Source organism: Simochromis diagramma, unplaced genomic scaffold (genome assembly GCF_900408965.1).
Source record: "Simochromis diagramma unplaced genomic scaffold, fSimDia1.1 OVJJ01000338.1, whole genome shotgun sequence".
In the NCBI taxonomy this organism is placed as follows: domain Eukaryota; kingdom Metazoa; phylum Chordata; class Actinopteri; order Cichliformes; family Cichlidae; genus Simochromis; species Simochromis diagramma.
This window is the reverse complement of record NW_024387088.1, coordinates 746,648-759,336: the sequence shown is the minus strand read 5'-3', so window position 1 is coordinate 759,336 and position 12,689 is coordinate 746,648. Positions and strand designations below refer to the sequence as shown.

At 41.1% G+C, this 12,689-nt stretch overlaps 1 protein-coding gene across 2 annotated transcripts; it reads right to left on the bottom strand.

Moving 5' to 3' along the window:
* Window positions 1–2,895: 2,895 nt before the first annotated feature.
* On the bottom strand, window positions 2,896–6,921 carry LOC120742664. 2 transcript variants are annotated; one of them, XM_040046089.1, is made up of 2 exons: window positions 6,011–6,921; window positions 2,896–3,811 (listed from the first exon to the last, which is right to left on the bottom strand). In XM_040046089.1, the coding sequence occupies exons 1-2, from the start codon at window positions 6,701–6,703 to the stop codon at window positions 3,716–3,718; spliced, it is 789 nt and encodes a 262-aa protein (XP_039902023.1). In that variant the 5' UTR covers window positions 6,704–6,921; the 3' UTR covers window positions 2,896–3,715. The 2 variants fall into 2 exon arrangements, with proteins under 2 accessions (XP_039902023.1, XP_039902025.1); XM_040046091.1 differs by lacking the exon at window positions 2,896–3,811 and adding an exon at window positions 4,849–5,458.
* Between the last annotated feature and the right edge of the window lie 5,768 nt (window positions 6,922–12,689).

Sequence of the window (12,689 nt, the reverse complement as noted above, 5' to 3'; positions counted from 1 at the left end):
TTGCTCTCACCAATGGGGGAAAACCTTCAGCTGTTACTGATCTTTGATGATTCAGCATTTTAATGAATCTGGGTGACGGTAAGAGAGCTCTTACAAAGAAAATCAAACACTTGAGATTTTTGTTTGTACCGTAAATTGTTGAAAGTCAAATCAAGCCTTACTGGAAGCTTTTTCAGGTATAAGCCGTACTTTCATTCAGTGATTGTACACATTGAGTGTACAGTCATTTGTACCCACCTTTTTGCTCACACTCATTTGCAAACGTTCAGTTACCCCGTACCCACTGCTGTTGAAGAGCTTTGAGACACACAGAACAATAACAGTTTCACTGAGGAAGAAAGATGGACAATGTCACACTCTCACCTATGGCTGTTTATTGTCCTTTTTTTTAGTGACATATAGACCTTCCCCTGGATGTGCCCTGTTAGAAAAGAGAATATCCTGTCAAATTAAGGCTGAGACTGTTAAAACCAGGCTGTGATGTGTTTGACTTCAACTAATATCAGTACATAAATGTGTCACCGCTTTTTTTCCGTTACATAATGTGGTAAAGTGCTGTAGGCTACATGTTTGGTAAGAATGATTTAAACAGAAGTGGTTTTGTTTTGACATTCTGGTTTTAGTTTGAGTGTGAATATAGCACACAGCCCTGCAAGTTCAAGTTCAAATTTTATTCGCCACATGCAGTGGCAGGTTGCCCTGCAGTGGAATGAACCCGACCTTACACACACAACACAGACATCACAGGGGGATACAAGTCAGAGAACGGGTGCATTACAGAAAAACCACTGAAATGTACACTACAATAGGAAAGTACAAGAGGAAAAAAAGAGACCTCTACTCATGCTGGGCTATAGGAGGACAGCATGAGAACAGGAAACAAAAAAAACTCCTCTGCACAGAAAGCACATAAATGTCCACAGTACAACATTATGGAGCACGTGACCAGCAACAGGGTTGTGTAGAGGATGAGGAGTAATCCCAGGCAACACAGCAGCCATCCTGCCACTGCGCCGACTCTCCAGCATGGGCCCAGACCCGCCCGTGTTCCCCAGGAGGCAACAAGCATCGAAGGCGTTGGAAGGGGAGGGGGATGAGTGAGTGCTTATCAGTGTAAGTGTATGTGTGTGCGTGTCCATAGTTCAGCTGAGACAGTGTCCTTCGCCCTGCCAGGCTAAGGAAACAGTCTTCCAGCCAACCCAGGTGGCCTTGCAAATATGACATCCATATTAACTGAAGTCATGTTTAGTCCACATAACGGTTTCAGTGAACCGTGCACTGCCCAAAGACATTCAGACTTGCTAAACCAAAACAAGGCAAAGCTTCAGATAAACCTACATAAGGTTACTCTACATTTACACTTTGCTGTTTGAATGCTTTGCCTTGCAGTGTCACACCTAAAAGGATATTCAGTTTTACTAAGTTTCACCAGGCCTTTGCATGTAAGTCGTCATCATGTTCAGTCATCTGATGAGAAAAATCAGCCATGGCATATCACCTTAATTGTCAAACTCATTGTAAAGGCTCTCGTACGGCCCACTTTGATCTCAAGGGTGCAGAACCAGAAAAACTCCCCTTTGTGTCAGTGTGAACAGTATGACTCATGCAGTTTTACTGCATGATGTAGAAATACTGCCGCAGTGATGAACGAAGATGTGCTCACTAGTATAAAAACAAAAGGTTTAGTGTAGTGTAGTGATTAAATTTCAAGAAAGTAACTCACGTTATTTCACCAAAAAAGTATTTTTATTTTAATCAGAATATATAACAAAAACAAAATCCCCCACAAAAAATTACATTTTCTATGTTTTAAGTGTTATTGTTTATCTATTACTTAATTGTTTTAGTGTAGTATGAATGGCAGTGGGGGATTCTTTTATGCAAACTGTAAAAGAGAAAATACACTATCAATTCAGAATCTCATGTCCAACATCACATATTCCAAGGTTGTCCAGTGGGCCAGATTAGAGTTAGGTTTGACACTCCTGTCCAACATGCTGTCCAAACATCTTTCTTTTTTCGCTGTCTTATAGCTGCTAACATTTCAGCTTAGGTAAAATTACAGTTGATGACATAATAATGTTGAACTGTCTTAGCAGTTCCTTCAGTGAAACTATGAAATCAGCTCCGCCTGAGAGTCAGGCATCATCCATGCATACATACACTACCATTGTTACAGTATCACGCTATGATATACCGCGCTATATAAATCCAGTCCATTATTATTTAGGTTTTTAATGTGTATATCGCACATGTGTAGCATTCATTTCATTCTTTAAGGAAATTCGTTTAGTGAATGACACTGACAGAAAACTTTTTTTATTTTTCCAAAAAAGAGAGAAAAAAGACAGATTTAAACAGCTCTACATACTATTATCATGCTGACTTTCCGATCAAGTCAGTGATGAAATAGGACATAATGTTATCAATGTAGTCTTTTCTGTGTGTTGACTATACCACATGTAACGATCATACCGCGTTTTGTCAGTTTTCAACCAGTGAATCATTAATTTGACCTTAAACACTTCGGTGGATGTGAGCAATCATTACATCATTTAATCCGAATTCTGTCGGAAAATACAAAAAGAAAAGTTATGCAGTGATTTGTGTTAAATAGTAATAAATAAATAAATCCATCCATCCATTCACTTCCGCTTATCCTTTTCAGGGTCGCGGGGGGCGCTGGAGCCTATCCCAGCTGTCATAGGGCGAGAGGCGGGGGTACACCCTGGACAGGTCGCCAGTCTGTCGCAAGGCTAACACACAGGGACAAACAACCATTCGCACTCACATTCATACCTAGTGACAATTTGGATTATCCAATTAACCTATCCCCACAAGCTGCATGTCTTTGGACGGTGGGAGGAAGCCCAATTTATTTATTTATTTATAAATAAATAAATGCTGATGTAAAAATTACCGAACAATTTGTCATCTTTGTATCCGCCTCAGAAAATGTTTGTATGGAGAGCGAAAGGGTTTGCTTCATTAGTAGATTCTGAGAGGTGTGGACTAATTTCTGCTTCTTATTTAACAAAAAATAAATGTAAACATACGTTTACAAATATTAAAATGAACCCAAGAAGCACTGTGGCCTAAAAATGTATTCATGTGTATTGTTTAATGGTATCATGCGTTTGACGTTTATAAAATGGATTCTAATAGGAAAAGAAGGTGAACCGGGCTTCATATAATTTATTTTCATTTGTCAAACCACGTGTTTCCGTCTGGAAGGAGGAACTCTTAACCTAAGCCGAGGCCTCCGTGATGGAGCAGGCGAACCACGAAGTGTCCGTGAAAATGTCCGGACTTCACCGTGAACACATTCAGGCCTGTGAGGCCTGAAGGCACTGAAGGTGAACGTGTGTCACCTCACTCAGGCAGTGGTGTAAGCACACTGTTTATTTAATCACACACAGCTGAAGCAAGATATTAGAAAAATAAGAAAAAGTAAATTAAGACAGGAAACAAAAGCTTTAATCGGTGTAAAAAATCATAATAATAATTATAAGCTAAGTTAAAGGTTGCCAGGTATTGATCCTAAAAGTCTTCAGACGTCTGCCTGGGACGTATTTGATGGATTGTGGCCATTCATCTGCAGAGGAGGAGGATGACTCAGACGCTCCGACGCCCCATTTACATCATGGTGTTCATCTCCGGATCCAAAGCGTCGGAGAAGACGTGACAAGTACGTGGAGCAGTGAGATTTCAGGAGCTATCCACACACAAGGTCGCAAACCAAAAAGACCACAGCTGTGATGCAGACAGCGGCCGGAGTTAGTCCATTTGCTTCTGAAGTCGTCGGTGTGAGCTGCAGAGGATACAAGAGCAGAAATGTGATCAGATTCAGACGCAGGAACTTTACATGAAGCTGTTTCAGGTCTGACATATAGCCGTAATGATGTTATCTATTCAATCGGGGGGCACCACATTGCTCTTTATGTGGTGTCTTAATACTGAATCTCTTCCTGTGGCAGGCTAAATATGTGTCAGTAGTGGTGTCATATGACATGTTGCAAAAATGGGTTGCATTTATGTTACTGGTATACATTTTTACATAATATAAAGTATCATATCGCATTATCTGTTATATAGCGACATGCATTTATGTTCATTAGCGCACAGAACTGTGGGACAAGCCGAGAAAAGTCTCAGAGTGTGGGGCTCCAATGATAATGACCTCACCAATCGCCAGCAAAGCGCAGTACATGTACATTAATGCAAATATGTATGACAACTGGAAACAACAAACTTGTTTTATTGATTGAGACAAATAAGACGCTCTGCAGTGTCATCATGAAAGTACGCGAAGAGGAAATACGAGCTGATTCAAGAGTAAACAAATGCGTCAAAGCCTCGATAGTTTCGCCTCACTTGACAGAACTGTGACTGATGTGGACAAGAAGACTGATGTGATGATGTGATTTACTTTTTCAACACTTTGATTTTGTTTTTTTTACTCTTTACATATCAGCATAAATAGCAGTATTGTAAATTTCCCTGATATGATTTGGAGGTTGCATCCACACCTGAGGGAGCAGCTTCACCACCAGTTGGGCCTGCACTAAATTAAGAGACACTCAGCTGTTGTGTGCAGATTTGCACCTATAGGTAAGATACTGGCCTGATGGGATTGACCTCAGGACTGCTCCACCGTCCTGCACTCAAAGGATATATTCGTTTTAACTGAAGATTAGGTGCGCTGTGAGGCACGAAAATGCTGTTTAACAATATTTGACATGGTTTTAACATGTTTGTAATGCCTGTCTTTCATCGAACAGGGTTGAAAATCAGTGTTTTTGTGTTTACTCGGAAAAACAAGGAGTTGTGGATGGACTGTGAATGTAGTTCTATAAATAAAGGAACAGAAATTTTGTCTTCCTCTAATAATGTGGGTAACATGGTTGCACTGGTTTCTGACACACTCAGACTTGTAAGAAATATTACATTATGTTTGACTCATAGTGTCAGCATGGGACTCCATCCTTTCACTTCCTCTTCGTCTATCTCAGAACGTGTTGGTCTGTCTCACCCTGTTGCAGGCTGAATGTGTTTCACGAACAGTGTTCTGTTATTTAATATATGTTGAAATCAACATATATTAAATAACAGAAATAAGTAGATTGGTTTAACAATTATAAAAGATGAGCAACAGCAGAATATTTTTTAAAGTATTTATAATTTTATTTGACTATTATCAAGAAGTTGGAACAGGATAAAAATCCCATTCTCAAGAGCAGTTTGATTTCAGTTTGCTTTGTTGATCAAAATCTGATTATCTGCCCTCGTCAGTGCCTCCTCCCTCCTCCTCCTCTTTGCTGTTGCAGAGTTCTCCATAACCACTGCTGATGGATCTCAAATTTGTGTCTTCTCCACATTGTGATCGTTCCCCACCAACACTTGTGTGTACACGGTCTGAATTTATCAGGCATCAGATATCAGAGGATCCAAAAGGCTGCTGTAAAGAAGAACATGGTCCATGTCCAGCGAGGACAAGAAGACAGGACAGAAATGTTGGTCACTGCAGTTTGTAAGTTTTAACTGGATATCCCATTCACATCTGTCTGTGGCTAATAAAAAACTAAAACTGTATACTGCTGGATCCTTTTGGGACTGCCCCCAAATCTTACTTTGTCAAGGAAATAAGAGTTAAAATAAGTCAGCATCTCTGCCAAAAAAAAAAAAAAAAAAAAAAAAAAATCCCTTCATGGAAAGATCTGTGGCTGACCACACAAGTGCCCACCAAGTCAGCACTGAAGACGTGGTCTGACCGCATCACTCCCAGTCTTGAAATGAAGCGAAAGTCACTCGTGTTCAAGGCAGTAAGGCTTTGTATATAAAGCTACATCTAACCACTTCGCCGTGAAAGTGTGACCAGTAGAAATTAAATCCGAATGCGCAACAGAAAGACGCAGGAGAGGAACAAACAACACCAATCACGCTGTTTTGTAACTTTGGAGTCACGTGTAAAAATAAATAAAACACACACATTTAGAGTCAATGTACTCACCATCAGTGTAGGCTTTAGCGTGCTGGTCAGGGATTCAGGGACGATCTCTCGAACTCGCAGGCGCACAGCTGAGCGGTGTCGCTCCGTCTTGTCCACGTCACAGAAATAAACGCCTTGATCCCGCAGCTGAACTCGCTTTATGCTGAGGGACAGGTCTGCCCTTTGGTACCAGTCTGATGATACTGATACCCGGCTTTCAAAGCCATTCCCCTCAGTAACCTGGGGAGGATTCAGCTCCAGCACCACCTCTCCGTCTCGCCTCCACTGCGCAGACTTCACCCTCTGTCCTGCTGTGATGGAGCGGCACGGCAGTGCAGCATCCTCACCCTCATCTACAACAACTTCAGAGGGCAGGAATACTTGCAGATCAGTGAGCTCTAACTTCCCTTTCTTCTTGCATGTAAAGTCATACATGCCCTGGTCATTTAAATCTACACTTGTCAGTATTAAAAAATCGCTGCTTACAGTCACCCGGTCAGTGTAAGCTCGCCCCGGCTCCCAGTCACCATGAAGAGACGCCACCACCTGAATGCTGCCGTCCTTCAGGTGTAGATTCAGTGCCCCGTGTCCCTCCATGCACTCATCTGAGAGGACAAACTTAACATCATCCCCTACACTCGCCTGGATCAAGTCTCCAAAGACCTGGCTGATAAAAACTAGAAGAACAGCTGCAGAAAATGGTAACCGTATCATCCTGTCCGAGTGGTAGTGAAGGGACTTAAATCCAGCTCAACGCCTAAAGGGTCCTTTCGGAAGAGAAAACTCCTTCTAAGCGGGGTAGAGCAGGGCGGGCCAAGGTAGTAGAGAATAAAACTTTGCGAAGTTAATTATAATGTATTTGCCATAGAAACACAATATAAAGCAACCCTGGCCAGTAGCAAGAAGAATGAAATATTAAAAAGAAAAGAAAAATCCAGCGGCGAGCAGACAGCTTCCCCACACGTCCTCTTCCCTCCTTTCGTCGTTCTTTAGTTGCTGAACTAATGTAAAAGGGAACAGCAGCTGTCACTTTTCTTATAAATACCGACCGTATCTCATTGATCATCCGGGTCAATACTTACCCTGAGCAGACGTCTCAACCATGCCCTGCTCTCCGCTTTATAACGGTGGTTAGCGTTTCGTCCCATCAAAGCTCTACGGTACCTCCAGCTGTCCGCTGAACGGACCCCTTCTGCCACCTTATCGGTCTTATGTGTCCGCAAGGCTAGTCTGTTACTACTAGTCTGTTTACACCCTCACAGCTGTGGCGACTGTGGGTGTAGTGTGTCTCTCGGTTTGAAACCCTACGTCACTACACACTGCTCGCCGCAACACCCGCTTCCCCCGTGTATTTCCTGCTTTCTTTTCTTTCTCGTCTCGTCTAAGATAAAGGGTTACGGAGGAAGCTGAATAAAAGATAAATACAAATAGAAAAAATATTTATATAATCGGTCTGTAAAGTAAGTTATTTAAAGACATGGGAAAGTTAGTAAGGATCTTTTTCTTCACTCTGGATTTAGGAGGACTCCAGCCGTTCAGGTAACTCGTTAGCTTCCCTGACGCTAGCTACAATGTTCACGGTTTCTCATGGATATCCAGCAAGTGTGAAGTTGTTGACACGTCCCCCGGGTTATTGTAACTGCTCAGACAAGGTACAGCTAATGGAAAACGAGGCAACTCTAAAGGAAGGACTAGGCTTGGCATGTTGGCCTTATAGCATGCTAAGTTGGTGTAGCCTGCGCAGACTACGTCGACGAGTACAAATATGGCTTTTTCTTTGGGGTTTTCTCTCCTGTGTGCGACCAGAACTCAAGTTACGTTTGTTTTGACCATGAAAATACACAAATGGTGTTTGTCCAACATTGTACAAATGAGTCTAAAGACACGAGACAAGGCAGGGTGTGGCAGCGGAAGAGCATACACCACACTGCCTAAAAAGTATTCACTTGTCTGCCTTCACAGACGTGTGAACTTGAGTAACATCCCATCGCACGAGTTTTTTAATGAAGACGTTCTCTCACTGATCCACTTAGTGAATACACTGAGCTTCAGCTGGCAGACAGTCTGCTCTCCCTGAGCTGCTGTATAAGCTGTCAGCAGCTGTCTTAATACATGGCGTAGATATATTACACCTTGCGCATGGAAACCCCCTTTGTCTGTGCAGAGTAGCATTAATACTCTTAAGGAATGTGACTAGATCTCAAAGATCAGAGCCTCAGGTCAAGCAGGTCGTCTACAAATCACAAGGTTCAGTCCCATCTCCTCCAGACCACATGCTGATATCTCCTTTGGTAAAACACTGAACCGTGGAGTCAGTTTATAACCACCCAGAGCCTAGCGGGGAGAAGACATGATGCTGGCATCAAATTTTACATGAGCTGTTATTTTTCTTAAAATGTTTACGTTTCTTACTTTAAACATTTAACATTGATTCTTTTTTTCTAAAATCCTGATTTATAAGATTTATTCATTCACGTCTGTGTCTGTGCTGTAGAGCTGATGATAATACATTAATAATAAAATTATCATAATGAATAGATTGATAGAAACAAAAGTTTGACAACAATAATTGCAATTTTTCACAAATGGAAGACACTGAGCAAAGTTGCTAGTTTTCCAGGAACTGACGGCTCAGCAAATCCGCCTGCTTCAATTCACCACATTTCCGTCTAGGGAAGTGTGGTGAATTAAGGTGAATTTCCTGAGCTGGGCTCTTCCCCCCTCTATTCTAGAGTCAGATGTGAGGCCATCTGACAGCTAAATGTTGGTTCAAACTGGCTGCTGCAGAACGACAATGACTTTGTTTTCACAACTGCTATGTGTTGATAAAGAATTTTATGATAAAATCAAATACAGTACTGAAAGTATGTGTTTTTTGGTAGAGTTAAGGATTGCGATGGTGCTTAATGATCAAAGTGAGAGAACAAATCTGTACAAGTGAAGAGTAACAGGTGAAGGGGAATATGATGATGCGTCAGTGGGGTTAGATGTGTGATTGAATGAAGACTTAATCTGACACCATCGAGTAAAATGCCCAAAAAAATTATTTTAAATGTGGTTATATGGCTCTCATCCAGTTATAAAGAGAGGCTGAAAACCTATTAAACAGCTGATAGATGATCACCATTAAGATCAGTTAAAAATAGCACAACAGTGACTGAGAACACACAAAAGATAGAGACAAACACAAATGTTAGAGATGTCTTACAGTATACACAGTCTGATGGTCTTGCAGATTTAGTAATACTCATAAATCCCCCTATTTTTCTATTGTTGTTGTTATTAAGCTTTATTTCATAAATAAAGTGCTGAATTGGCAGCAGGAGAGGAAAGTTTATCTGGTGAATACAAGTAAAACTGACATCATTTTACACTGAAATTGTGCATTTATGCAATTAAAACGAAATGTTATTCAGAAGTAATATTTAGGGTTGTTTCCTCCATGTGTGAGTGAATTCAAGTGGTACATCACAAAAGCTGTCACATTGTGTCACATTAAGACTTTTTCTTTTTCTGGCTTCCTTTGGTAGACATTCTGACTGCAAAACCTCAAGTTCAGGACACATTTGTGGTTCGCGCTGTTGTCTCGATAAGTTTACTTGTGAAACTCAATGTGAAACAAACATTTTAGTACTCAGAGATAACATCACATTAATTCTTGCCCCAGCATAGAAGTCTCGAGTGACTGCTTGAGGTTTGAGGCTTCACTGAAGCTGAATGACTTGTTTGCTTCACTGAATGCAGAGAGTGTGTGTGTGTGTGTGTGTGTGTGTGAGAGTCGTCTTTTATCAGTGTTGATGGTGTTTAAACAGGAAATTACTCACACAATGTAACAGAAGTAGCTTTGAGTGGTTCAAGTCATTCAATAGCAGATTAGCGTTAGTTTAGTGTCATTAAGCCTCAGACGGCCAGCCTGATATTTATTCTGTCTGATGTACTGATCAGTTGTCTGACAGTTTTGCTGTGAATGCAGTGGAAGTGAGTGTAGAGAGTGGCAGAGACCAGTTTCAGTTACATTCCAGGGCTCGCAAAATTTCAAAATCCCTGGTAGCCCTTCGGGCAGGGACTCTTCAGTTTTTGGTAGCCGAAAATAAATTTAAGTAGCCCGAATAAAAAAGAGCAATTTTTTGATTGATGTTTTGTTTCCTGTTTGTTTCCTTTACAATATTATACATTAAAGTATAATATTGTAAAGGAAACAAAACATTAATCAAAAAATTGTTGAAACACAAATTACAACATTGTATAAAAATTACAATCATCAACTCAAATACTTGGTTCTAATTGAAAAGAAATTTCTATGAACTTGTAAGAACTGTGTAGGACATGAATCAGTCTGTGTCAGAGCCTGAATCTGAAATTTCCACTGAAGTCAGGGGTAAGAGGCAAGTGGAACCAAGATCGAGGCCATTTGCTTTTTGAAGTTTGCAAAGACTGCTAAATTGTGCCAGTGGTAGTTCACTCTTTGCAACATAGTACGCTGTTCTAAACAGATTTTTCATGTTTATTTTTAGTATGTTATTTGCAATTGGTGTTTGTTCTGGGAAAGATATTGCAGACTGAGCAATAATGCATTTCTTGCATTTCTCATGGGTTCTAATGGGGCCTTTCTTAAAATGACTGGTCCCAGTAACAAAGGCGCTTGTCGACTCAGAAATCGAGAGAAAACCAACAACACACCCGGCAGAACATTATGTTATTTACACGGGTGCACATAAGTGGTCCGCATGTGCGCATTCGCTGTCAACATAAAAGACGCGCACCAGATAAGAAGTTGCAACGCGCGTTTGCGTCCATATAAAAAGCACTGTTTTTGTCCGCTAGAGTGGGATTTTCACGGCACATTCCGCACCACATCTCTGTGCGTTCATCATTTGTTTGAAGCCAGCTCACCTCCTGCAACCACTTTTCCGAGAATACGTGCTTCTTTTGTGGTTCGGACTCCTTCTGACATTTGTTTGGAGGTGGAGGAACACCAAAGTAATTGCTTAAAGGAGCTTCTTCGACATCTTTAAGAGTTCTAAACAAATGTCTGTCCTCCTCCAGAAAATCTTATGTACGCAAATACGCGTTGCAACTTCTTATCTTGTGCACGTTTTTTATTTTGACAGCGAATGCGCACCTGCGGACCACTTATGTGCAGCCCTGGTTATATAGCTCATCATATTGCAGCCACAGAAATTCTTTTGTCCATGAAACCATAAAGCTGCACTTTCTTTTTGCCTTATAGTCTGATTTGTCATAACTTCTCCGTTTTGTGGTAAGCTTTTCTTTGGCTGTCACTTCTTCACCCTGACCTGTCTTATTTGGCTCAGCAGAACTAAAATATATATCCTGCTGCTTTTACACACGCACTCACATAACTCAGCGATTCTCTGTGCGATCAACCTCTCACATGTTTAAGCTGCGGGAGATTTCACTTGTCATGTTTGCATAGTAAGCTAACGATTGATAAGACGATGTCAGAGGAATTGGTGCACAAATTATCATCACTCACAGATCAGTGCTGTCGCTCTCTATACACAGTTCGCGCGATTGCAAAGTGAAAGCAAAAAACAAGCGCAAATTCAAATGTCACATATTGACAGTGGCTCACCGATGCCAATGACATAATTACCCAGCTACATTTCCGAAAGAATGCAAAAGCATTGACATATATTTTTCCTTCCTATGATAGGCCGACGGGCAGAGCAGAGATAGATTTTGGTAGCCCGACTGGAAAAATCGCTAGCCCCGGGATGTCGGGCTAGCGATTTTGCGAGCCCTGCATTCAAGCACTCATATTATCGCTGAATGAACCAGTAACCCTTACCAGCAAAGACCCAGATTCAGAGACCTAACTGGGGTGATCCTGACTGTAAAACTGCTGTAATGCCAGCAGTCATTCACAGATCTAATGATTTCTGCTCTTTCTTGTTACAGAGCGCTCTAAACATTTTACAGTCGTTTCTAATTCATTGAGCCTTATCCCACACAACTATATTGTAATCCTCTCGGATTAGTCACTGAATAAACATGCTGTGGTAGCACACACGCACATGGCCACTAGAGGGCGTATCTCAGCTATAACTGAGAACCTTCTGGTGGCTTTTTAGGGTTATTTGAGGTGCAGCTGCCATTTTTCTTTTTCACAGATTAATGTGCAGATTATTTCCTTGATTGATGTTCTGTTTTTAAGTAAGGCATTGCAATACAACTACACTGACAAGAGTGAAAGGATTATTTGCTAATGTGATGGCAAAACTGTCAGCCAAGAATAGAGAGGAATATTTGCTCATTACTGACTGAGTGATTAAATGTTTCAATTCTAAACTCAGAGAAAATCAGATTATGTAAGAGTGTGTGGGAATTTCCATCTAACCTAATAAAGCATTCACACCTTCCCACTCATCCAAATCCTGCAAACACTTATGTTGCTCGGCACACTTCAGAGTTATGACCAATACTGAGATTACTCAGCAGTTTCTGTTTTAGACAGAGGACTTTAGTTGCCATATTTAGGAAAGCTTTTCACATTTGACCTCTTTGTTCATTAATGCAGGTACGCTGGATTCTTCTGATACTGACTTAAGAGTGTCCAGCAGGCTGACGGTCAACATCTGGTAAGAAATCTGTCTCTCTTTTGATGAACTGTGTCAGTGAAATTTCTATACAAAATCAATCATAAAGGGCGTCAAGCAGGCGTCGTCTTTTTGGCTAC